This window comes from Centrocercus urophasianus, unplaced genomic scaffold (genome assembly GCF_019232065.1).
Source record: "Centrocercus urophasianus isolate 14NV4802_14NV808 unplaced genomic scaffold, USGS_Curo_1.0 seq_13, whole genome shotgun sequence".
Taxonomy (NCBI): Eukaryota; Metazoa; Chordata; class Aves; order Galliformes; family Phasianidae; genus Centrocercus; species Centrocercus urophasianus.
The window spans coordinates 33,072,237-33,099,748 of NW_024884475.1; the positions used below are offsets into that span (position 1 = coordinate 33,072,237).

General features: G+C 38.4%; 1 protein-coding gene across 3 annotated transcripts; it reads left to right on the forward strand.

Annotated features, from left to right (window-relative positions):
• Positions 1-39: 39 nt before the first annotated feature.
• Positions 40-27,252, forward strand: LARP7 (La ribonucleoprotein 7, transcriptional regulator). Of its 3 annotated transcripts, XM_042812529.1 has the most exons (14): positions 40-178; positions 1,001-1,092; positions 3,870-4,078; positions 5,509-5,609; positions 5,723-5,806; positions 8,581-8,745; positions 9,337-9,445; positions 11,035-11,412; positions 12,175-12,310; positions 14,889-15,031; positions 15,822-15,940; positions 18,424-18,583; positions 21,057-21,148; positions 26,834-27,252. In XM_042812529.1, exons 3-14 carry the CDS (start codon positions 3,871-3,873, stop codon positions 26,912-26,914), a joined length of 1,776 nt encoding a protein of 591 aa, XP_042668463.1. In that variant the 5' UTR covers positions 40-178; positions 1,001-1,092; position 3,870; the 3' UTR covers positions 26,915-27,252. The 3 variants fall into 3 exon arrangements, with proteins under 3 accessions (XP_042668463.1, XP_042668461.1, XP_042668462.1); XM_042812527.1 differs by lacking the exon at positions 1,001-1,092 and having other exon boundaries at positions 76-178; XM_042812528.1 differs by lacking the exons at positions 40-178; positions 1,001-1,092 and adding an exon at positions 3,332-3,379.
• The last annotated feature ends 260 nt before the right edge of the window (positions 27,253-27,512 follow it).

Consider the following 27,512-nt stretch of genomic DNA (forward strand, 5'->3'; position numbering starts at 1 on the left):
GAGGCGCGGCCGCTCCCACTTCGCGCATGCGCGCGTCGCTCCGCGGGGCTTTTCTCTCCGCGGGGGCCGAGTGTCGCGCCCGCAGTGACGGTTGAGAAACGGGAGAGGGAGAAGAAGGCGGCTGCGAGAGGCGGGGGGTGCGGCCCAGCATCCCCGCGGCGACGCCGCCCCGCGGCAGGTCAGTAACGCGCGGCGGGGGTGACGGTTGGGGGGCGGTTGCAACGGCGCAAAAAGGGGGCGATGCCGCCGCTGCGCGCATGCGCGGGACGCAGCTCGCGGGGCGGGGCGGCGACGCGCCGTTGGGTGTGGGACAGCGGGGCGGCAGTTGTGGTCGTCAGCGCGGCGCCGGGCTGAGGCGTTCCGCCCGTCCTTAGAGCCGCGATCGGCCCGCACAACCCGTGTTCCCCGGGAATAGGTAGCTGGCTGGTCCCGCTGGCAACCGTTAAGTCATAGAGAGGAAAGTCTGCTTCTTTCCTTTGTTTGAAACGGGAGAAAGAAAGGAGGCGAGGCTCTGCGGTGCCTCCGGGGCAGTCTGTCAGCAGCTGCTAACGGGGCATCGGCGCGACTTCCTCTGCGTGTGCCCGTACCCTGCCTGCTGCTCCGCTCCTGCTCTGCCTCCGTAAATAAACCAGTGCTCACGTTCAGGAGAAACTCGCCGTAATATAGCTGCTGCTCGGGTGCAAGAGCTGCCCTGGCTCGGCGGAGAACGAGGCGCAAGGAAGGAGTGTGTACCAAGTGGGAGAAGAGCTGGCGCTGCCCGGCTCTGGTAGCTGTGAGGGACGGGCTGAGCGCGGCAGGACCGCCGTGTGCGCTGCTCCCAGGCGCAGCCCACGCCGTGTTTTGTGACAGGTGGCAAACAGCTCTGCTGTCACTTTAAAAGCTCGTACTGGTTTCATTCCCTGGACTGGTGAAAAAGCTGGAGGATCTGTTGATTATAGATTATGAAGCAAGCTGTGCAGGTCCTTGTGTGACATCTTCCGACCTTTGTCATTTTCTGTAGGTTGAAATTACAGGGTAGGAAGTGAATTCAGAGAGGTGTAGCAAGGAATGCCCGGGGCGGTCTGCAGAGTACATCTCTGAAAGCAGTTAGAGGTATGCTGGATGTTTGCATTTATTTTGTCCAGAAGAGGAATTATTATGGCTTAGTATGGAAGCATTCACAGTATAAAGCAGGTTTTGTATGGTCCGACCTCTCCTCTTGATGCTTAAAGGCCCACAATAAACAAGCAAGCTTGATATCGGTGCTTGATATCACAGAAGCAGATGTTTTACAACTGGACCCCTGTTCCTTTCACTTTGTATGACAGATGTTGTCACGTTTCTCTAGGTATCTTTGTAACAGAAGTTAAATTTGAAATTTGTTTCTGTGCAATTTACTGCTAGTGTAATTCGATATTTCCCTTCTAAAAGGATGTAAGTATATCATCACAGATCTGTGTGAAGCCGTTTATCTAGCTTTTTTTTTCCCTCTGATGAGTTATTCTTTTCTTGGTTCCTTTCTTCCATATGCAGACACTGATAATTTAATTTCAGTTAAGGAAAACTGACAGCTGTAGCTGTATTGTTTTTATAGACTGAAATCTCGACTTCAGCTTTTGCTCTCTTCTGATTTGCATTGTTTTGTGGGAACAGTACTTGCAGTTGTGAGGCTGGCAGCGCAAGAGCTGGCAAGGCAACAAAAGCCTGGACTGCCTTAAACCTTGACATTGCAGCGTTCTGCGTTGAGATCTGCAAGATTAATTGCAAGCTGAAAGAATACCGCTGAAAAAGCAAGTTTCATGAGTTAGTGATATGTTTTCCTATCAGCAGAGTTTTCTTAAATGCTGAGTTTAATCTCAGTGAACTCTTAGGTGTATTTCACTACTGAAAGTAAGATTGTATACAGATTCCAGTAATAGATTCATAGCTGACATTTGCTCTGGCTCAAGGCTCCCCAGAGCCATGTTTGCAAAGCTTTATTCCTAAAGCAGCACCTAAAAGTGGGTATGGGGGTGGAGGAGGAGCAAAACAGAGCAGGATACAGCTTGTAGCTGTTTGTGTTTCCCAAATGACTCAAAACCTATGAAATGCTTTAGATAGCTTCTTAAAATATAGCTCTGCTGTACATAAGCCGTATTTGTTATGTGTTAGTGGGGTCATAAAATGCTGTTCAACTAAAGAAAATATCCTGTAATGGTGTAACTCGCTGTAGCTTTCAGCGAAGTGGTATGCAGTGCTGATAATTAATTCAAGTTGCTGAAGGGCTCGAATGTAGCTCGACCTTCAGTTGGGAGTTCTACCTGGCTTATCTTTTCAAGGTAATTGCTCTTTCACTGTCTTGAGTGGTTAGCTCACAGCAGGGAGCGAAACTGACATCCGGCTAAGGAGGTGCGATTTGCACAGTAATTTGAAGACCATCTCCATTGTTGTTATCCTGCTGCAGATGTCAGCTTCCTCTCTGATGGCTGTACTTTTGTTTCCTTATGTTGTGTACAGAGAGCTGAAAAGTCTTTCAAATGATGATTTCCTTATTAATTGCTTTATTTTTTGTGTTAATTTTGTTTTTAAAAGCTGTCTGCTTTTGCCGGTATTGCTTTGCTTTGGCTTGACTAAAGTACTCTTGACTGGCATTTTAGGATGACTGCATACCTCCAGCGAACAGAAACATGAGACAAAAAAGGTGAATTGATCTATGTAGAAGTTTTGATATTTTTTTCCAAGTAAAGCTGTAACTTCAAGTCACCTTGCTACGGTTTAGTCCGTTATTGTAGGGACTGGGGTAAGAAGTTCCAACAGAACTTGATTTGCCATTAAAATCAGTGACTCTTAGTGAAAGATCTCTAACCAAAGAAAGATGTTTAAGCGTAGCTCTTACTGAATGGCACCTGGACTTACAAGAAGGGTGGGAATTGTATTTCGTATTAAAGGTTAATAGTTGCTTTTTATTTGGAGATTTTACTGTATGTTCTTGCAGTGAGCCCATCTGCAGCTGTGTGTTAATGTCACCTGCTTGCAAACACTGGGTTTACAATATATGCCTGCTGAGTGTCGTCCTTGGGGCCAGCCTGTTTAGAAGTTGCGTAGATAACCTAGCTTTTTTTTTTTTTTTATCCTACTTTGTCTTCTACATAAAAGGGTAGTTTCTGAGTTGTAGTTCTTTGTATTGTTTTTTCATTTTTTGGGGGGGGGGGAGGAGTCTTTCTCATGGTTTGTACAGGGACACTTGGGAAGGTGTAAAGATCAAGTGATTTCTGTCCTTTTTCAGCTCTAAGAAAATGTATTTATTGAGGGGACAAGGATCTACTTTTAGATGGATTTTGTAAACTTCCTTTAACAGGTTGTTTCCTTCTCTGCTAATGAGGAATTTGCCTTATTGAAGGACATTTAATTATCTCCACAGGTACTTCAAATAATTCAGTAACATATTTGTTAATAGCCTTGCTTTTCTGACAGTGAATAAAAACTGTAGATGTCATGACTTGCTGAAATTCAAAAGCTTTCTTTAGTAATCTAATGGGAAGAGCAGTCTGCTCGTGAAGCATTCTGGATTAACAAAATAGAACACATTTTCAATGGGAAGACTGGTTTGGCAGCCTGCAGTGAGTTGCTGTGGCTAGAAGGCATTGCAGGGAGCTGTGAGACTTGGGTTTCAGCTTAGTCTTCACCACGCAGTTATTCTGTGACCTGAAGTTTCTCACCTTCTCTGTACTTGGTATTTTTCTACACTACACAGTATTGAATGACACATGTTATTATAGGGAATGCATAAAGCTAAGCTCCTTAACATGTGATAAAATTTCTGAAAATTACTGTGTGGAGGTGCAGTGTTTGTTCCATGCTGTAACATTACTTTGATTTTTCAAAGGTTATATTTAACTTTTGATTGACAGAATGACGGGAATGGAGACTGAAGCTGCAAGAGACAAAGCCATGGAAGAGGAAAGCACTGAGCAGAAGAAAGAGAGGGAGAAAAAGAAGAGGTCGAGGGTTAAACAGGTGCTTGCAGATATAGCTAAACAGGTGGATTTCTGGTTTGGCGATGTTAATCTCCACAAAGATAGATTTCTTCGAGAACAAATAGAAAAGTCCAGAGATGGATGTAAGTTTGTATTAATTGCATGTCAGTAAACAGATGTGATTTTGATTTTCTTCTTTGCTATATTGCAGGTGATGTTACAATTTTTAGGTTCATGTCTGCTTGTCTGGAAGAAAGCAGTTGTGTACTGAAGTCAGGATTAGGCTTTGTTAATAGTTTTTTTCATGTACCTTTTCTGCTTTCCTTTACCACCAGCTGTAGAAGTAAGTCAGAAGCATCTGCAACAGATGTAGTGATTGTTTGAGAGATCTGAATTGTTTTTTTATTTTTAAGTTATTTTTAGTATAATTAATAGCATGAGCAAACAAACAAGGGTCATTATTTCCCTTAGATGTACGGTACCTGAATTGTAGGGTAGATGTATGCCACTTTTTCAGTTTGATATACTTTGTTCCTCTTTTCTTGGATAAGTTTGATATGTGAGTGATTGTGCATTTGCTTTTGTAGGGCTTTTAGGGGTCTCTTTTCTGCTGGCAATTTTTGACAAGGTTCATTTGACTTCAGATTAGGAGATGGAGCTTGATTTTGGAACTACTTGACACATTCTGAAGCAGAAGTTAATTTACACGTTAGCTGCAAGTATTTGCTTTTTGTTTTAAGAATAGTAAATTTGTGATTAAGATCTGTATTGAGCATATTTGCTCAATTGTGTTACTCCAGATGGATGGTGACATCAGTTGTGCTATATCTATAGAGAGAGGCAGTGCTTTTCCAGCAAAAGAAATAATGTATTTCAGACTCCCTAAGTGTTCTTACTTTGCTTTCTTAAGGACTCCATACTTGCTTGGAGTATAAATTGTTAGGCCGTCTGTGTTGTGTGAGAAGTCTAATCTTCTTATCACTTGTTGGAATTCTCAATTGCATTGAACTTGAAGTCATTTAAAAAAAGAGATGTTCAGAGGAACAGTCTTAACAATTTCTATGGGTATTAGAGTTTGGATGTCTTGAACAATTTTTAACCAAGACTGATACTGCGTAATTTTCTGTTCAGATGTTAGTAGCATGACTCATCTAGCTAAAGTAAAAGCAGGGCCTCTTCTGTATTGGAAAGGTTAGGTTCCACACTCAGTTGAGTCCTTGAAGGAGAAGCATGTTTTCAAGGCAAATTATTTCTGTACTGTAAAAGTACATCAGAAAGACTTTTCCTTCCTTTCTTTTCAAGGGCAATTATCATTTGGAAGGTAAAAGAGGAGATGGAAATTCCTTTGGTAGATTAGCACAAAATGTTAATATATAGAATTCCTTGAAATTTTTATTCTGATGGCAACAATTTTCTGTAAATCCTCATCAGTATGCAGTGTGGTTGCATGCTGTAGTTATGACTTGCACATTTTTTTCATGGGAATTCTAGCTTGTTCTTGGTGTCTGGTTATTACACACAAGGCTTTCTAGATTGCATTGATTTCATCATGTGCCCCTTTTTTTCTCCTCAGACGTTGACATATCACTTCTTGTTTCTTTCAACAAAATGAAAAAATTGACTACTGATGGAAAATTGATAGCACGAGCTGTTAAAAGTTCATCTGTTGTAGAGGTGAGTGTTTAATATTTCACTCCTTTGTGTTTGCTGCTCTTAGAGTAGTAGTTATAGTGGAACTGAAGTAATCAGTCTTACAGAAAATGGTTTTTTTTCTGGTTAAATTCTAGTTGGACTTAGAAGGAACTAGGATTAGAAGGCGCCAGCCACTGGGTGAACAGCCAAAGGATGTGGATAGTCGTACAGTCTATGTGGTAAGGTTGTACTTGTTTTATAAGCCTCATGTGTGACAGCACTTTATTTCCAGCTATAGCAACTACTTTAAACTTACATTCTTGCTGCAAAGTCTTTTGGAGTGCAAAAACCACTGTATATTTTTAAAGCTGTAATATGATTGCAAATTATTATGGTAATGACACCTACAATAAAGCAGGCATGTAGTTTTACCATAGTTAGAAGTTGGATTTCCTTTGACAAGATCATTGATTTAATACAGGAAACATAGGGTTGTTTTTTTTTTTTTTTTTCTCAAAAAAAGAAAAGAAAAGAAGGCAGTGCAAAGGAGAGAGGGAGAGAGATGTACTGTAGATGCACTGAACTGGTAATGATGAGGCTCTTAGCTTAGGTTTAGTATATACTTTCAATGCAATAAAGATTTTTGTTTTGGAAATAATCGGTGCATTTATTATTTTTAGCACAGGGAGGTCTACTACTACTGCTTGTGCAGAGTAAAGGAAGTAAAGAGAAAGGAGGTGATCACTACCAGAGACCAGGACAAGAAAGGAGTGGAGTTAGTGTGGCATGCTGGCTTCTAATACTGTCTTGATTTAAAATGCTGAGCGGAGCCATTTTGCATCCAAGCTTGGGAATGCTGTGTTTTCATTCATATATTACTGCTTTAACTGGGCTTTTCTGATTAATGTTGCTAGAGGAGTAACAGTGGTTTATGAAATATATTAATGTAGTCAAATCTTTAGAATAATAGTTTTATCAAATAGCAAGTGCTGAAGACAATCAGACATGCTTCATAAAATACAATCTCTACTGCAAGTGCTTCTGGTTTTGTAGCACTAGCATTCTTTTAGTTGCAGGATTTATTTAAGTGAACTAATCTTATGTTAATGTTGCATTTTTAATTAACTAGCACAGTGTGGCAACCTTACTAGTTAAATCACGCAATAAAGTAAATGAAAATAGCTTATGCTGCATCTCAGCATGATATTTTAGATCTCAGAGCAGATCTACTATTATCGTATTGTTGAGTTGCTTATGTGGTAACGAGGGAAGAGATCTGATGGTTGTACTGTCACTTATGTAAGAGTCTTGTGCATTTTTAGTAGAATTGAAGCCAGTATGAAGGTCTTCAAGTGATCTTTTTGTGGCTATTGTAATTGAGGTTTATTCCCATAGCTGTTAGCAGCTAGGTCTTCCTGCAGTTAATAATTTCAAGTAGGCGCCAAGCTTCCTGTGTTGAAGATGAGTAATAATCATGGCCGAATTGCCAGCCTATCCAGAGGTAAAGAGAAATTGGCTTACTCTGATCGTTGAGTTCTTTAACAAAAACCCAGAAAGTCTTGCCACTTATTTGAAGTGCTGTCTGCCAGTCGTATTTCTCTGCTGTGATGACAGGAACTTCTCAGATGCTGTTTGTATGTACTTTTCAGAGAAGATATTTCAATTTATCAAGTGATGTAACCTAACTGCGTAGTTAATTGGGTTTTCTTTAATCTTAACTTCTTCTATAAGGCCAAAATAGCTTACATGTGTTTTGCAATTTTATTCATTTAAATCTTAGTATCCTCTCCTTACCACCAAAGGGGGTACAGAGTTGTTTTGTTGTTGTTTGTTGTTTTGGGGTTTGGGTTTTTTTTGGAGAGGGCAGGAGGGCTATTGCTTGTTGTTGTTCACGTTTTAAAAAACTAGCGTGTAAGATGCCCACCCTTTATTTTGTTATTGCAAAACTGTTAAGCCATTTTACTCATTCAGCCATGAGGGGGAGCAGTGCTCCTTTAAGGAGCAGTAGGTTCATTAGTTTGTGTTTTCAGCAGTTTTTATTCATTTGAGGAGTTTTCTTTGTTTCTTTGAAATGATAAATTGTATGCATCTCACAAGCTTTCAAACTTGAAAAATACTATGAAAAGCTTATGAGATGTGTATGACCCAAAAAGAGCATATTTAAAATATGTTAAAAATAAAGTCACTGATCATAAGATCACTTCAAAAAAGTTTAGCTCTTCAATATTAGATCAAAACCACAGTGAAATGTTTTTCTTAAACAGGTGAAGTTCATGCAAAGAGTTTTCTATCCAAATAGAATGATAACATTTCTTAGAGCAAAGAGCTTTTAGTGCAGTAACATGACATGGAGAGAAAAAAAAAAAAAGGTTACTTTATTTAGGCATGAAGCTGGGAGTTTTGCTTTTAAATTGTTTACGTTTCAGTCTCTTTAGGAATTGGTACAACAATGTTTCTTTGATAAGTGAAGGAAAATTGTTAGGAACTGAGGCATTGCATCTGCATGCTGCTAGAATGTGTTGCCATATTGAAAAGCTTGTTGAGTAGTACCTCTTTAGTGACCTACTGAATTATTGTCTGATACCTGAGTTTTCAACAATATAAAACAAAAAACAGCAACAAAAAATCCTTGTGCTCTGCACTGACTAGTTTTGACCATTGACTGACAGTGCAGAGTTATGCTTTCTCAGAGATCTTAGCTGGATGGAGATGGTTTATCTTCCCAAGATCCAGTGACGTGTGAGACCTTGGTGTTTCTGTCAAGGGAAGAAGATGAACCTGTTTAATTCAGTACAAATTATTTGTTAAGATTAGGTAAATGCATAGAGATCCATTTTTCAGACCATTTTTTACTGTCTGAATATTATGACCTCCTGACAAGAATATTTACTGAAATCAGGTTTTTTTTAACATTACATCAAACATGTTTTATGTGAAGAATTGTAATTAGATGCAGTAAACCACCTGATAAAATGCAACACTGAGAAAACAAGATTTCTTTTTATTTTTATAGGAGCTTCTTCCCAAAAATGTCAATCACAGTTGGATTGAGAGGGTGTTTGGGAAGTGTGGTAACGTAGTTTACATCAGCATACCCCGGTATAAATCTACGGGTGACCCAAAGGGATTTGCTTTTGTTGAATTTGAAACTAAAGAGCAAGCGGAAAAAGCCATTGAGGTGAGTAATGGCACCTCTTGTCTGTCAGCATTCTTCCTGTTTGTGTGGCAGTGATATGGGCATAGAAATTTTGCTATGTGAAGTCTCAAATATCATAACTGAAATCCTGAGTTAGCAGGAGTTATGTCCTGATCTCTTCCCCTCAGAATTGCTATCAATCCCATAAATTCTTAATGGCTTAAATTCTGATATTTGGAGATTCAGTAGAGTCATTGGGGGGGATGGGGGTGGCAGAGTTGAACTCATTTTATTGGCTAACATTGGCATCTTATACAGAATTAGAGGTCTCCAAAACTGTAGAATGGCTAACTAAATTTCTTGACATGAGCATAGATGCACCAAGTTAACTGTCTGTAAATATACAATTGAAAATTTAAAAGTTTCAATATCCAAATAGTGACAGAGGCACAAATATGTCACACTAATGATGTGAAATAAGTGAGCTCTGAACTTGTCCAAAGTCATGGAGGGCTTCATTTTTCTTGAATGAACACTGATCTGCTGTTTTTAACTTGAATTGGGGATTCCCTGCTTAACAAAAAAGACGTGGATTTCTTTAAATTAATTGATGGATTTTGTGTTGTTTTTAAGTTTTTGAATAATCCTCCGGAAGAAGCACCACGGAAACCTGGGATTTTTCCCAAAACAGTAAAGAATAAGCCTGTCCCTGCACTGAATACAAGTAACAGCTGTGTAGTGGGTAAGTGTTAAGCTGGTAGGATCAAGACTAAATGCTTTGTGTTTCAGCCTCTGAAGAGTTTCAAACTGATTCCTCTTATAATCTAATCTCACATTTCTAAACCTTGAAGAAATATGCTTTTTTTAGTGCTGCTTTTCTAGGCCAATGCGGGCTTAAAATGGAATTGTAAAATTCAAATGTAGGAGGATTCTGCTTTTTTGTTTTCCTGCTTGATAAGAAGTTCAGTATCTTTTTTCCCCTCTTGCCAGCTACCATCATTAGTCATTGTAATGCCAGCAGAACAGCTTTCAGACTATAGAAGTATTATCTAAGCACTCAGCACTAGCAAAAGGCAAATTGGAGATATTGTCAGTAATATTTAGTATTGAAAAGTACAGACATGAGGAAGATTATTTCTGAACTTCAGTGCTGTTTACATAAGTTGGTGGTCATCTGATATCAGAGGAAACCTTGTGCTGTTTTTCATTCCTCACTGAAATTGTCAGTGAGAGAAATTTGAAAACTGTTCTTACAATTTTCCTCTTAGAACAGAGCAGCCTATAGCAGAGTGAATTTTTTGCAGCTTATTTAATAATTCACTTTACGTGATCTATAAATGATCACATAAACCTTGAAAGTATTACTAAGAAGAATCATGAATTCCATTTCCAATAGAAAATAGCTACTGTAATTTATGAAGCTGCATAGCAGGGTCATGTTCTAACTGATTCACTGAATCATTTTTCCTCTTGTTTCTGATAGCCTGATACAATTTCTTAGACATCGGGAAACTTCCTACATTTTTCTCTAACCTACTGATGAGTTGTTCCTTGTTATTGTCACTGATTCTTTGTTACACAATTAGGGCAGATAGGATTAAAAAATATCCAAGAAAAAAAAAAACATTTTAAACAATCACAGAATCAGAGAATATCAAGGATTGGGAAGGGCCTTGAAAGATCATCTAGTCCAGTCCCCCTCTGCTGGAGCAGGAACACCTAGATCAGGTCACACAGCAACAATGCTTTAAACCCTCTAAAGGATGTTCATAATGCTCCATACTGCATCCTACCCACAACAGTTTTGAAGCAAGTATTGTGAACAAAATGCAGTTTTTTTCCTACCACTTAAGTTAGCATTCTTTAATGGGCAGCTAGTTTTTAGGGTCACTTTGTTGAGTAACTCCTTTTTCTGGGAATATAAATCAGCAGGTTTTCTTTTTGTTTGTTTTTGGCTGGCCTGGAAGCTGGTGTGCATTTCTTCTCAAAGACAAGAAGGCAATGACATAACATCTTAATTCCTTTCTTAATTTGAAAACAGGTATTTTGGGGAAACTTGTAATCAAACTGCATGTGTGACAAGACTTTCCCATTTTTAAGACCGTGTGTTCTTTTTTTTTCTTAATTTTGATTAGAATGCCCAGAAGGAATTTGGGAGATTGTATTGCATCTTAGCTGTGTAGCTTGAGATGGTAGAGGGCAGACACCTATTTAACATCTCAGATTACTAGCGTGACCAGTGGTATAACAACTGTTTACTTGGGTCGGTTAATCTAATTCAGTTGTTAATCATTAGCGGTTGTAAATGTACTTTTTTTTTTTTTTACTTAGAGGAGAAGAAAAAGAAGAAAAAAAAGAAATCCAAAATTAAGAAAGAAGGCAATGTACAGGCAGCTGTAGAGGCAAAGGAATCATCTAATGTGAACACTACAACAGAGCAAGCACCCAAGTCAAAAAGACACAGGACTTCATCGGAATGTTCAGAAATGGGGGGAATTGAGGTTCACAGGCAGCCCTCAAAAAGAGAAAAAAGAAAATGGGACAGATCAGAAAGCTCAGAAATACCTTTGGAGAGCAGGCCAGGAAAGAGAAAAAGAAGTAGTTCTGGAGATGGTGAGATATCAATTGCAAAAGTCAAGAAAACAGTTGAAAAGGATGAAGTTCATCCTGTAACAGAAGAAACAGCAGAAGCTCCAAAAGATTCTAATGGTAAAGTTCACTGCATGTTTTCTTTTTCTCCCTATCATCTATAATGAGTAGTTGAGAGGCAGACATAATCTGTTACAGATGGATGGGTGTGAGGGGAATGGGAATGGCTTGGGAATGAGGGCAAGGTAGGCAATGATAGGCAAACTGCTAACCTCATGGATGGTAGGCAGCTTTTTCTGCAGTGTAATCTGTGTAATACAAATATGTTAAGAAACCAACTCGTGAAGGCTAGTAAGCTTTTAAAGATTGGTAACGTTCAAACTGGTGGATTGCTCTGCTTGAGTCAGTAGGTAAAAATTGGTGTCGTTGAAACAGAACAAAGTCAGTTTATGAATATTTGGGATTTTCTGCTGTTGAAATTTAACCTGGTAATGAGTCATTTCAACAGGGAGAATAGGGAAAATAGGGGACACTGAAGTATTTAAATCTCATCAGAAATAGAAATGGTTCAAAGGTCAGTATTCACTGAAGATACAAAGTATGGATAAAATCTAGATAAGGTTAAAAGACGAAGGGAAACCAATGGTCTCAGGTTCTTAGAGGAGATAAGGAAAAATGTCAGTAGATGAGATTAAAAGCTGCATTGCAATTGCATTTGCTTGTGCAAGAAAAATCAGGTAGAGATCTCTCAGCTGGGGAAGTGGACTAGAAATTGTAATATTTTATTTGAAATGGCAGCAAAAAAAAAAGTGAGGGAAGGAAACTTTGCAGTTGTCTACTGCCTCTTATACTAAACTTTTCTTTTGGGTTTTTAATTTATAGAAGTTCCTGTGGAAGATGATAAAGATGGTGATAAAAAAGACACATCACTTTCAAAATCTAAAAGGAAACATAAGAAAAAGCACAAAGAAAGACACAAGATGGGTGAAGAAGTTATTCCACTCAGAGTACTCTCAAAGTAGGTTTAATATGTGGCTTACTACTGAAGTCTTTCTGACTGTGAGCAGAGTTTGTGATGGTGTAATGCTGGTCCAAGCCTAAGGGAAAGAATTTAAACTCACTGGTTTGGTTTCCTTTGGTTTAAACCGCATCTCAGTGTTGGAACTTCAGATTAAAATTAAGCCTCAAATTGTTATCATTGTTATTATCATTCTGCTGTCTGCATTTGGGTTTTTAGTAGTAGGGGCCTTTTTGCCCAGGAAACATGTTTGGGAGTGCTGTAATTGTAATAATGTTCAGTTACCATGAGTTCTATCTACCTTGGTAAAAGGACATTTGAGTAGTTTCATGTTTTGTTTTATTTTTTTATTTGAATGCTGAGTTTATACAAGGTTTGTTTTGTTTTTACACAATGCTTTTGAAACAAGAACGTCTCGGTGTGCATGTCTCACAGTCCATCACCATTGCTAAAGTGCAATTCCAATTTTTATACAACAGAGTTGCATATTAGCAACAGTATTAGCCTGTAGTTGAGAAGTTGAGAACACCAGGATTTTAAAAATCTGTTCCTCTTCTGTTGGGTTTCAGGAGACACCACAACTAAAACATGGAAGCACTTACTTTTTCAGGTGTCCAGCAAGTACCTCCATGTTAAAGTTGAGGGGATCCTTCTGTCTGCACTATTATTAGGATACTTAATTCTGCTCTGTAGACAAGACTACGTGCAGTGCAAATGCAGAAAGCAGGTGGAAAACGAAGTAATCTTGTCTAGAGATATTATGGTACAAATATTGTGAAGCCCCACATTCCCTCCCCCATAACACAAATAAATTGTTCTGTTCCAACATTCCAGTTAAAGGTCTCCAGTTGAGAAGAAGGATTCACCATCACTAAAACATGGAAGCACTTTCTTTACAGAACAAAGCAAGCACATCCACATTTAAGTTGTGGGGAACCTTAAGTAGGGAAGACTGTATTTCTTTCTGTAAAAGAAACTACTAGAAAATTACTGTAACAATACAATCAAATCATGCAACTAAATGATAGTTTAAAAAGCCGGCATTGGTTATTTCAGCGCTGGGTGCACGCTAGGTGGAGATCTCATGCACCCAGCGCTGCAATAAACCATGTCAGCGCTGTGTTGTAATGCTTTTCTTTCTCCTCTTAGAAAAATGTTTCAGACATTAGGATCCACCACCACTGAAACATGGAAGCACTTACTTTTGTAGGCAGCAGGTACCTCCATGTTAAAGCGGAGGAAGTCCTTTAAAAATTCTTCTGAACCTACAGACCATGAACTGTCTTGGTCCTTATCTGCTTTTGGCCAGAAGTCTCTTTGCCCAAGTCAAGTAATCTTGTGGTGGGGAGAAAAATCTTGCCCAAAATAAGAACGAAGTCGTGGACGGCACTTCAGAATTGAGAACAGGATTCACCTCTACTAAAACATGGAAGCACTTACTTTTGTGAAATCACAGAAAGCACCTCCATGTTAAAGTAAAAGGGGTCCACAAAAAAATAAGTTATCAACGGTGCTTGTCATCTTCCACCAGGATCCTGAGAACAGTACAAATACAAAGAAATAAGTTTTAAATTTTAGCGAAGTAAAAGGAAAAAAAAAATAATCAAAAGAGGATAAGCGTTGTAAATACTTGCCTGATTCATTCCCCATGGTCTCCTCTTCTTTCGAGGCGAGCTAACAAGTAACTCTTGTGCTTGTATTTATACCATACCTTGCCATGGAATGGTGTTGCCTTTTTATCTCAACGAATCATTACGTGGGTCTTTTGTTATTTTAATGACTTTGCTCTGTTGAGAATGTATGATCCTGGGTGAGTCTGGATGCTTTTTTGAAGTATACAGTTGTCAATGTTAACAGCTAAAACCATTACCACAAGATATCCTCCTCTTTAAAAATCCTCTATCAGCTTGTTTGATAGTACAGATTAGGGTAACAATGAGTCGTTCTCACAGTGGCACTATAGGCATTGTGTTTCTGTGGAGCAAAGCTCTAGCTGTTTGCAGAAACATCTCCATGTTAAATGTATGTAAATATATAAATTGCTTCCATGTGGTGGTATTTTTTAAGCAAAGTGCATTTGAATAGTAAGGAATGTTCTTATCTCAGTAGGCTTTTGGAGAGTTTAACCAGTTGTTGATTTTCGATCAATGATTTTTCTAGAAAGTAAATGACTGATTCTTAATATAGTGACACACAAGTGGTTTCACTGAACTAGTTTGGTGAATTCAGAGTTTGCTGTCTCTGAATTAAATCTGAATATAGAGCCTTTGCGCTCTGTAGTTCCAGCAGAATACAGTTTACCGCTATTCTAAATGTTTTCTGAACGTGTAATGAATTTGAGTCACTCTACAAATGGGATTAATCTTGTTTAACTCGCTTGAAATACTCAAAGCAAAATTAAAAACGCAGATGCGGACAAAGCTGAAGATGAGCAAACTGTGAGGAGACTTCTAATAGGAAAGATCTCTTCCACTTGCCAAGTTTAGTTTAAGCCATTGTAAGACAGATTTGTCTGAGTTTCTAAACATTGTTTTTATGTTTGCAACTGACATACTTCTCCTGGGTTGCCTCCTTACAGGACTGAATGGATGGATTTGAAGCAAGAATATTTGGCTCTTCAAAAAGCCAGTATGGCCTCCTTAAAGAAAACAATGTCCCAAATCAAACCTGAGCCCGTGGGAGAGATGAAAACAAATAATTGTGCACCAAAAAATCTTCAGTGTAAGAATGGCAAACTTAACTGTTTGTTCTTCATTTTCTTTCTATATGGTTAAAGAGTGCTTAAGTCGCTTCTCCTCCAGAAACATAGAAAAATAAAACTTACATTCCTACACAGATGTTTTCTCTGAATGCCAATCTTCCCTCATTTAGATTGGTTTAGGAATAAGGAATTTTATAAGCAAACAAGTGGTGCAAGAACACTCCAGTTTCACTTCTAAAACAAAGATTTTTATTTTTTTTTTCTTAGGCAATTGTAATTTTAAAAGCCTTGGAAAAATAAGTCAAGAATGAGTTTCTTGATGTAATGTTGACCTGCATTTAACCATCTCTTTCAAGGTTTATGAAACTCTTACTTTAAGGCATCCAGAAATGCCTTATAATGCAGTTTGGTCAGGTTTATATCTAGAAGTAAAGTTGCATGATCTTGGTTCTACTTGTATATTTTTCTGAAATAGGATTGTTTACTTGCCCCCCCCCCCCCTGATCCTCTTTCTCTTCCTGCTCACTAACTTTGATAACGAATGTGTCCCTTATTTTAAGTCCCTATAGAATTCAGGGTTTGATTATCGACAGCGATGAATAGAATAAAAAATATGCTTGTGTGCTTGTGGAGCTACAATTTTTTTTTTTCTTAAACATAATGACTTTGAAGAATCTGGATCCATTATTTTAAAATATATACTTTTATCATTGCTGTATACAACACTTCCCTTATGTGCTTTTGTAGAGACTTTGGCTTGTCCAGCTGATAGATGTGAAGTTTTTTCTCTCCTTTTTCTAAATTGATCAGCCACCGATGAAGATGGTGCCCCTCCTGTCAAGGCTAACACAATGGGGCCCCAGTTTGTGAGTGGAGTAATTGTGAAGATCATTAGCACTGAGCCCCTGCCGGGCAGGAAGCAGATCAAGGTAATGCCTTTGTAACCTCAGGGTAGCTGTTAGCCTTTCCTCTTACAGTGCCCCCCAAATGTTTGAATATGGAATACGATTTAAACAAGTTTTAATGATATTTTTTTGTTTGTTTGCTTGCCTGTAGCTGTGTATAGATTCCTCTCTAGTACCTGTTAATCGAAGGTTTTAGGATGGCAAAATAGGGTAAAGAGAATGTTTCAAACAAAATGTGGCCTTTTCAGTACTTCAACCAAGTCTGAAAATAATAGCAAAAAAAAAAAATGCTCTGGAGGATGAGTAGTTGTCACCTCTACCTCCAGCCCTTCTGTTCTTTCTTTCCATTTGCAGTGTGAAAAATGTGGTTAATATTATATTGTTAAAAGTAAATCACTACTAAGACCAATCTTCCATTTCAGGAAGAGGAGCTTGATGTTGATGGGTACGCCCTTTTTTGTATGTAATTGTACCAAAGCTAGTGCCACAAATGAAATTAAGGAATCCATAGTGGTAAATTGTTTTTGTTTTGGTATGTGATGGTTTGTTGTTTTCTTGAAAATGTATTTTGTATGAGAAAGTAGTCTTTTGGTTTTTAACTCGTGTTAGGATAAATATGCAGACCACATAGAATGAGAATGGATCTAAACACAAGTTCTGAGGTAGCTTACCACACTACTTACGTTTCTGAGAGTACTTCGTTTGAAATTGCTTTCTACTTGCGAGTGTGTGAACTTGAGAGTGTGCATAAATATTAGCAGGATTGGAAGGGTATTTTTTGCTGAAAACAAATTGATGATACATGAGGCTTCAACTTAATCAGTCTTATCTGCCTTGGTATTTGTAGGCAGTCTGAGTGCTGGAGGCACTGAGAGAATGTGGTAGTTGTCATTGTAATGTTCAAGGCCGGTTCAGTTTGACTGCAGAATACATTTTACAGAGTTGAGTTGGTGTTGCCACTTAACGCACTGTGGTTGGGTAAGGGGGAGTTTGTTTTCAGCTACTTCTGAAATCATAAACTTCAAGTCTGGTATTTCCAGATAATACAAATTTAGTTCTTTTCTTTAGCTTAAGGGAGACATGCCAGGGCAATGAAAGTAAAGACAAAATAAGATTAGAGTGCACTTTGCTGTTGTTAGTAATTGCTGTGGCTTCGAAAATAAGGCAAAATATTTTACAAACTGTCACCAAACAAGTGAGGAAATTTTTTTAGGAAGAAATACAATTGCAAATAAGCTGTAGTTGGTAGAAACAACAGTCAGCAGGATGTTCCAGCTGTTTTTCAGGTTGGCAGTGGAAGCTGCAAACTATACTTGATGCTCCCTGGCTGACTTGTGCCTATACCAGTTGCCTCTCTAAAATGTATAACTCTTCACCAAAAACCTTTACTTTGCCTCTACGCCTGGTCTGTCATAGCTACAGCACTGTTGCCACCAGACAGTGCATCTAGGTTTTTTGTAGGAAATTTCCAGCTTTTAACTGTGTTTCATCTTGTATGACAGGCATAGGGAACTTCCACACACCCGAAAGATCTTTTCAGAGCAATCCTAATATTATTTTGATATTTTAATTTCTTGCTTTACTACTTCCATTTACTCCCATGTTTCTCAGAGATATTTGCCAATTACAGTGTGTAGTGTGAGTCTGTTTTTTTTTTTTTTTCTTTTTTAAAACTATGACTGAGTTACCAGAATTAAGAGTGAAAAGTAGTTTTGGTTCTCAAATGATCTCAAAAACTTTGGTACTAAATTTTCTTTTGCTCTAAGGTTGTGCTTTGTAGTGGATGGGGTTAAAAGCAAGTAATTCTTGAACAGTAGCGAGTTGAGCTGCCTGCTGTGAACAAAATGGACTAGGAATGTGTGGTTTTAGTTAATTTCCATAACAGCAGGTATTACAAGTGAAGTACTTCATCTGAAAGAGCATGTGTGACTCTTCCTCCTTCAGCTATTAGTGAAAATTTTCAGGCAGAGATCACTTCATAAAGATAGGAAGGCCTGGTTTTCTTTACTGTTCAGATAATCTGCCTTGAAGGAGCTTGCATGTGTGGGTTCCATATGTAGGAAGATACTGAATATTTTTCTGTTGGAATGACACTTTTCAGTGTTACAGCACACCTTATTTTCTTTTTACGGAATGTCAGTACAGATACAGTATTGAAACAAAACAGACAATAGCTAGTGTTCCATCACTTAAAATTGTTCTTGGGAAAAAAAAATCCATAGGAATTACTGCTTAAAATAGTTCTCAGGAGCACAGTGAAAGGTTAATAGAGGTATTAAATTTACGGGCTCATTCAGAACTGTAATATCCTTCTTAAGAAAGTGTATTAACTCAAAACTATCAGACAAGTGTTTTTGTTTTTTTTAATTATGAAAACAGTGAATTCTTTCTACTTGATAACCTTTTATGAAAATATGAGTGGTGTGCCATAAACTGTGTGGTCAACATAGCTGCTCTACTGACTCAGAAGTCCGTTTCATGGTCTGTGCTCTCACACACCCTGATAGGATGCCTTGGCAGTGCTGGCTGATGTTGCTTATGTTGACATGCTAGAAGGAGACACAGAATGTCATGTCCGTTTTAATACTCCAGAGGATGCGCAGACGGTCATGAAATCTCACAAAGACCTACAGATAAAAAACAACTGGAAATATGAAATTCTCACCGGTAAGTTGTTGCTTGTTTGCTATTTTGTGTGGTTTTTCATTTGTTACCAGTTTTTTTTTTTTTTTACTAGTGGAAGGAGACAATTTAAACATATATATGTTTTTTTACAGCTTCAGAGACTGACTATAGGTCTCTGATCCTTTATGTGCATCGTGTACTATTGTGGTAGCTTTATGGATAAAATTTTAAGTGTCTTTGTAACTGTGGGACAGACTGCATTTTTATTAGCTAATGTATCCATTTCCTGTAAATCTTAATTTTTTATGCAATGGAATTAGTAAAATAGTAAGTGTTTTTGAGCCACTGTTTAGAGCGAAATAATTGCTGTACTTACTTTGATCAATTTAATTCTGTTCTTTTGAGATTTGTTTTGTCACTTCTGCAGATTTGGTCTATAGAACTTAAGCACATTTCAGCCTTAGGACTGTAACGTTCTGATGACTGACAAGAATTTAAAATGAAGGATGCCAAACCCTCAGCATGGTTATGCTTTAACACCTGCCTTCTAATTAATCTTTTTTTTTTTTTTTTTTTTTTTTAGGAAGTTGAATAATGTCTGCCAGGGTAATGCTTCTTAAAAATAGAAACACTAAAATGTTTACTGGTTTACTTATGAGACTTGCTGTAATGTATTTTTTGTCCTGCAATTACTCTGGTGTTATAAATTTTTATTTTGTTTTAGACTGAGATATTTTTCTGTGCGTAGAGAAACATCTTCATGTAAGTGAAGAGCAGGAGAAAAGGATGGGGAGTTGAGAGTTGTGTCAAACTTGATCACTGAGTTCATACTTTTTAATTCTAAACACTAAACCTCTTAAGTGTACCAAAACATACAAATGAAAAAATCATTTAGATGAGATTATCTTGTTTATGGGTTTAAATGTCATTATATACCTACTTAGCCTTACGGGGTCCAGTTCCATGCATGCATAGATGTAAACCCACATAAAAGACAATTAAGGATTACAGAAGAAACAACTGCAATGAAAGCATTAACTTTGATACTATTACAGTTAAAGTTTAGGCTTGGTGAATGCTGCTAATGTCATGCTGAGACTATTTGTCCTCCAGTCTTGTGTTCCAGAAGTCCAAACAATCCAAAATATTCTAATCTACAGTTTTCGTGTACTTCTTTTTTCTTATATGAAAGAGCACGGTGGTAGACTGGGAGTAGGTAAATACTACTTTATAGGATCATTCCATTCATTGTTCTAATTTTTCTTCTCCTGAACTGGTTCATTGAAATGAGAATGGAAAGGCTTTTGAGAAATGCAAAAGGCTGAGTGAGGACTTCAGCTTTTCTTGGTAGTGTAAATGTGAATATGATGAATAACAATAGGGAATCTTTAATGCTCCCTGCTACTTCAGGAGCAGAACTTGTCCTGATAATATTTGACTTAATTGAACTTTTGACTGTGCTTTTCCTCTGACAACATATAAAGCATTTGTGATAACGTTTTGTTATTGTGATTGAGTGTACATAACATGCAGTTAAAATACCTGTAAGAACTGCTTATGAGAATTCTATAATTTCTGCAGAAACCCTTTCCAAATTAACCTGGAGACTTCCTGGTAACTGATGGTTTCTCGTGAGACCGTATGGCATTTCACCACAAAATTCCTATTGCCATAGTTGTAGTTCACACCAAAAGAAATGGGGGCAAACTGCTTATTTTACTGTAAGACAGTCACTGAAGAAAACTGCTAAACTATTTTTGCTCCTTTTCTATCTTCCAAAACTACACACATGTGTGATGAAGCCAAATATTGTCATTTTGCAGTTATTTTTTGATAGCCCACTCAAACCAAAGTACACCAGTGGTTTATAGGGTCTCTCTCAGTACTGTGGTGAAATGTTAGTAAAAAATGAGCTCCTTCTGCCAGTTAAGTGTATAGAGTGATGTTTGCTTATTTCTTCAGTTCTTTCTGTGAAGCTTGTAAAGATACTTGCTCAGGAATACCTAGCTGCCTTGCCAATATAGTCCTGAAGTTAATCAAGTTTGTAGTAACTTAGATTAAGGTCCAGTCCAGGCCTACAGAACACAAGCCCTTGTGTCAGCTTTGTTTCTTTAGACAGTCTTTCTTTACATTCTTCACCAAAATGTGTTGATCAAATGTTCCAGAGCAGCCTTTTATATAGGGTTGGCTTGTTTATCTGTAGGAATCGGGTTCATAAAGATTAATGGGGAAAAAAATAGTTGAACCCTACAATGTTACTCAGTTGATCTGTTTTGAAACCAATTTTGTGATAGGCAGAAGGAGAGGGTTTTGTTTGCTGTCCTAATAAAAATAAATAAAAATTAAAAAAAAAAATATCAGAATTCTGTTTCTTATTACACCTGATGTTTAGGTTTCCCTAATCAGTTTTTTACATGGGGTTACCTGAGTCAGAAAAGATTCTACCAGCACAAACACAATGTTTTTATATTGAATACCTGTATTCACATACTATTATGTTAACTTGATTTTCAAGGAGATAATGAACAGCGTTACTGGCAGAAGATTTTAGTGGACAGACAAGCTAAACTAAACCAGCCTCGAGAAAAGAAGCGGGGTACTGAAAAGGTAATTTTTGTTTGTTTGCTCTGTCCTTCCCTTCACTGACCACTGTTGAAAACTATCTGCTTTTTCAGAATCTTTGCATCTGTAATTAATCAAGGATGGTCAACTTCTACCTGCTTTGCAGCATGGCTTTACAGCCGCAAAGTATGTAGCTGACTTAGTCCAGTTGCCAAATGCAAGGATTCTCTTTATGGAGATGAGAAAAGTTTGAACCCTGAGCTAATTACATGAGATTAATTTGTAAGCTGATTTTTCCTTTAAAAACTCCTCTGGATGAGCTCATTATAAAGCAGTCTTTTATTTTCTCTAGGTCATTTGTCTAGTGCAATAAACAACATTTCATAGAACAAAACCTTTTCTCACAAGCACTTATACAACATTTAACGTAGAAGTCTGTACTATGGTGAAAGATGGTGTGATTTGTAGTGTAATTCCAAATCTATGCGTAACTGTCTTGCATGTTCCAATCCAGACACATTCATGTACTGCTATCAGCATCTGTAGCTGAACAGCTTCCACACTAAAACTGTCTCACGTCTACTGAGCTCACAGCAGACCTAAGGTGCTTGAATATGGATTTTTCCACTGTCAAACAGCTTAATCTTACTCTCTGTAGCACTGCTGTATAATTTTACTCAGTGCTCATCTGGTGTTTTCTTCCAACCTTGACCTTATTGTGCCCGTCAGTCACAGAGTTGAGAGATTGTTGCAGTGAACTTGGCAGGGAGCAGCCCCAATTCCTGCCCACAGAAGATACTTCCAGGCATGAAGGGTACTTTATCAAGGGAGTTTGACCTTTCACCCTGAAGAGAGGGGCCAAACGGTATTTCACAGATGCTTTATTGCTTGGTTTACTCGACGCATGTATTACAGATAAGGCTTCCGAGTTGGCTTTAACCTGTCTTTGTCATTGCTTACAAAACTTCAAAATCATCTGACCTTGTTTTACAGTGACTATGTAGACTTGTGGACAAGTTCTGTTTCCAAGATGCTACATAAATGCACACATTACTGAGTTTCCTGGTTATCCGATGTAATTGGAAAACCATACTGCATTTACAAAAAAAAAAAAAAAAAGAATTAGACGAAGTATTTTGCCAGTGACTGTTTTTTACTTCATACTGTAGGTGTCCTGCTCTCATGATTCTGTTTCTTCATCTTTTTGACGATTGGTATTTGTTGACCAAACTGGTGTAAAGTGGCCAGTAATGTACCTTTATTTAGGCTTGCAAATATAAACTGTCGCAGTTCTGCTTAACAATAGCAGCAGCAGGGATGCAAACTCCTGCTCCTCCCCCTTACCCATCACCTTACAATGCTGGGAGGTGTTAACTTCAAAGCTTAGCAAATGCTGTTTAAATGCTAACTCTGTTAAGCAAGACATCAGGAAAAGAATGTCTAGCTCTAGTTAAGAGCTTTTAACCCTTTGTTTAAGTTTTTGCAGCTTGTATTCCAGGAAAAGATAGTACAAAAAACCAAAGTATTGCTTTGTTCATTATTATGGAAGAATTTTCAACATAAAATATTACAAATGTACTCCCATGTTGGTTCATTCGAAGATCACGGTAAAAGCAAGGAAAATGTATGCATACGTACAGCTCAGTATGCCACTGATACTTTTACCTTATTAATATCTGCACTTTTAAGGATTTTTAAGTCCATTACAAGATATTTTTTTTTTTTTAAGATGAGCACTTAACTGTTATAGCACTGTTGGAGGCAGTATGTTATAGATATTTGAATTAATATATAAAGCTTAAAAGGTTCGCCATAATTTGTGACTGATATCTAGACACCCTTTGGTATATTGGGAGTATTAAAAGGTATTCAGTGTCAGTTTTGTGATAAACCCTTTTTTTTTTTTTTTTTATAATTTGTCTTTGCCCCCATACTTGTCAGTTCATTGTCATTTCTGTGCTTGTGTCTTCTAGCTCTTCCAAATCTACCCTTTAGCCTATTGTTCAATTACATGATAAACAACTTGAAGTGATAAAGACTGGAAATCTTGTCAGAGATGCTTCTTTAGGGCAGTGCTAGTCCAAGCAAATCTTAAGCAATTTGTGCATAGTTTTAGACTCCATAGACTGATTAGAAGTTGTCTGCTCACAAAGAAAGAAGATGCTGTATGCTTATGCTTTCAGCCTGGGTGCTTGACTTTAGTGGGAGTTGTAGCTATCTTATGCTTTGTGTCCTTATACAGAAGGAAAGAATGAAGTTCAAGAGGATGGGAGTGATGGAAGAAGTGAAAAGAATTTGAGGAGGAAGTGAGAATTGGGTGCTAGTGAAGGGAGGAATAATTTGCAGAATAAATGGGAAGAGGATAGTAGAGAACAGTGGGAATGCTTGGGCACAGCCCATACTGTTCTTTTCTAATTACGCTCAGGGGCTTTGCAACACTGGTTTGTTCCCTGCCTGTGCACTGGCTGTGGGGGCTAATAAGAGAGGAGGAAGGGAGGATCCCACTCTAGAGCACACATTAAGCCCCTTTCATAGAATCATAGAATGGCTTGGGTTGGAGGGACTCCAAGGATCATCAGGCGCCTAGGGCCCCATGCAACCTGGTGTTGAACACCTCCTGGGACAGAGCATCCTCAGCCTCTCTGGGCAGCCTGTTTCAGCACCACACCACTCTCTCAGTAACAAATTTCCTCCCTGACATCCAGCCTAAACCTTCCCTCCTTGAACTTATACCCTTCTCCCTTGTCCTATCACTGTCTGTCCTTGTAAAAAGTTGACTCCCTTCCTGTTTATAATCTCCTTTTAAATACTGGAAGGCTTCAGTGAGTCCACTCTGCAGCCTTCCCTTCTCCAGGTTGAACAAGCCCAGCTCCCTCAGCCTGTCTTCACAGGGGAAGTGCTCCAGCCCTCTGATCATGTTTGTGGCCTTCCTTGGACCCTATCCAACAGCCTTCTGTCTGTCTTTTATTGGGGGCCTCAGACCTGGACGCAGTACTCCAGTGGGGCTTCATTTCAATGGGCAGAGTAGAGAGGGACAATCACCTCCCTGTCCCTGCTGGCAGCCTCTCTTCTGATGGAGCCCGGGATATTGTTGTCCATCTGAGCTGCAAGAGCACACTGCTGGCTCATGTTCAGTTTTTCATCCACCAGGACCCCTATGTCTTTCTCCACAGGGCAACTCTTGAGGAGTTGTTCTCCCATTCAGTATATGTATCTGTGATTTCCCTGACCCAAGTGCAAAACCCTGGACTTTGCTATGATGAACCTCATTAGGTTCACGTGGGCCCACCTTTCAAGTTTGTCAAAGTCCCTCTGAATGGCGTACCTGCATACTCTGCATGCTGCTTTAGCTGATGTCTGTGGAAGGCTGAGCTGCTCTATGAGACACGAATAGTAGTTCCAATGAGGTACAACCAATGAGAAATAGGTGCTGGTACTGAATTGATTACTTGAAAATGAGAGTTCTTAAGGCCCTTTTGCAAAAACTCCCATCTGAGGTTTTGACCAGCACTGAGGTGCTGGTATAGAAACATCTGCTGGTATCAATTGGACGGTTAATATCTTTAAGCTTTTGTTCTGTGATTGTGATTCTCCATGTAATATACTGCATTAATGACCCATTGTACTCATTCATTTTTAGAGCTTAATTCTCCTAGTCCATTCTTAAGTTAGCAGTGAGTAAAAGTAATTCTTGGTTACATATTTAAATGAACTTTATTTCTGGAGGATAGTTGAGAAAGTAAGTAATCAAGAAGAGTTTGAGCTGTTCCTGCTGTCGAGACTATATTATGTAATGCAGATAAGTTACATGTTAGAGGATGAGGGAGGACTGGTTGTAACTAGTAGTATAATTACATTGCTGCATAGCAAACAGTGCAAAACAGTGCAATAGCAGTACAGTGTGATTCCTAGCTGCTGTAATCACTGCAGAGCATACTGTGTGCTGCTGTGCTGTGTATGAGAAGCAATGTCTACAGGGCGTAGCTTTGGCTGCAGTCACAGAAATAGATAGCAAGTAATTTCATTTATACTCTTCAAATCAAAGAAACTCTGTGATGGGCCTTCTGCACACATTCCTTTCCCCCACCCATGACCTCAGCACCAGCTGATATTCTCCTAGCCTACATCAGATAAGTGGATTTCTGCTGGTGCTTTATGGATTTATGTCTAGGTTCACCGGTGTCCCCTGTTTTCTCACCTTTTATCCAGTGTTCTGGATAAAAGTATGTTCAAGTATGGGTAATTGAAAAACAAGCATGCTTTTAAAGTTGGTCTCAGCATTTTGTTGTCAGCAAGAGTAAGAAAGAGCATGCTTTGTTTTCACAGAGTAGATAAGTTGAAAACTAGCAGGTTAGTAACGTTCCACATGGGCATTTCTGATGCTTTCTTTTTTTATGGAGAGCAGTTAACTTTCTAATTTACCAAGAAATTTCTTGAGTACCACGAGTGACTGCACATGTATGAACTGAATGCATGAAAGAGAAACAAACTGAAATAAACTGGTTAGACTATCAAATTATGGTGGTATTTTGGGAAAAATTATATATATATATTTCCAGTCACTTTTGCAGGGAAGCACAAGAATTATTTTGCCTTCAGTAGGTGATGGTGTGCGAGAATTTCTACTGAGATTTTTTTCCCTAAAGTGTAAATATCCTACAGGAATGCGGGTTGCTAAATTCAGAGTTTACTACAGATATAACAGGTTATGCTGAAGTCTAGATTTGGGCTATCTCCCTGAAGTTTGGATAGCTGTGGGAAAAATGTCCTGTGCCAGATTGAAGTTGTGTTGCGGGAGTCATCTGAACTGATGAGGAGCGCCACGTGTCAGAGTAGTAATGGATGGGTGTCCCAGCTGATCATCTGCTGCAAAGCAAGAAAGGCTGCCTTTTCAGAAAAGAGTCTGCATTACTGCCATGAGTAAAAGATAGCATGGTCAGAGATATGAGTTATAACAATCTGCAATCAGACAGGGAACTGAGGCAGGCAATTTCAGCAGTATGGCAGTTCAGCACTTACGGCTTCAAATCGTGTGGAAAAAGTAAAACAAACCCAGATACTGTAGTAAATTTATCAGCCTGCCGTGAAATGCAGCCAACAACATACTGACCTCTGGTCAGATGGGTTTGAGTAAGGGTTCCTAGCATAGATACTTATCCCTACTACACCATTATTCTTTAAGAATAATTCTCAGCGGAGCTATGATGTGTTGTGCTGTTTTCCCAGCGTGAAGGATGCTCCTCCTTCAGGATTTCAGTGTTCTTGTCTTTGCTACCTTACTTTAAAAAATGACACAGCAGCCATACGGCTTTTTTGTGTGTGTGTCACCTTGTTTATCTTATTTTGTCAGTGATAGCATGAATCCAGTGAATTGATATGTTTTTTAATTTCCTGTATAGGAAATTTGTGATTTCTTAATGCATGGTTTTTTTAGCCATGATGGGAGGAAGAAGAACTGGAATGAAAGATGCTGCGCTGTCCAGAAATGGAAGGGATGCCCCATTTTATTTTTGAATGCTCTGAGGCCCTACTGAAATGTAGCTAATTGGGGCTGCTTTAGCTTTTTGCTGCATGTACAGATTAGCTCTTCTGTTCAAACAGTATCTTTTTCTTAGAAAACTTGGTAAATCAGGGAATACTACAATCATGATTGCGAAACAAAACTGTAATTTCAGTCAAATCATAATTTTCTTGTAAACTTTCTTCAATGTTTCTCATGTTTGTTTGCAGTTGATTGCCAAAGCTGAAAGAATGAGACTTGAAAAAACTCAGCAGACAAGTAAACATATTCGCTTCTCTGAAGATAACTAACCAAGGCTGAACATAGTCTTGAAATTGAACCATGGATTTAAAGGAAAAAAAAAAAAAAGGAAAAAACCAAACCCATCACTGCTTACAGGAACTGAACTGTTTTTAAGAAGGAATCAAAAACCAGTTCATTTGACTCATAATTCTGCAGATTGCAAGTATGAACATTACTCCAAATCCCATTTTTGAATATGCTGAATGTTTACTGCTTCTGAGCCTTTAGGCAGAGCTTTATGGAGGGGGAAAAAAGTATCAAGAAATCTTGCTCTAGTTCACTTTTGGGTTTTTTGTATGTTGAAGTTTTATACACCAGGTTATGAAATAAAATGCTTGACAAATTTTCAGTTGTGTTTTCCTAATTTGGTGTTTAGACACTATAAATAATAAAACCGTTTAATGGTAAATACATCTCTCTAGGCCTCCATCTAGTTCATCAGACCATTGAAAAATGCAGTAGAATGAATGTATACTCTTACATGTATTTTAAAATGACCAGGGCTGTGTGAAGATCTGTCACAGAGGAGTCTGAAAATAATTAATGTGAAGTGCGTGCTGAACAGGTCTTGTAGTTGTAATTTTGAGAGAGCAAAGTAAAGGAAAA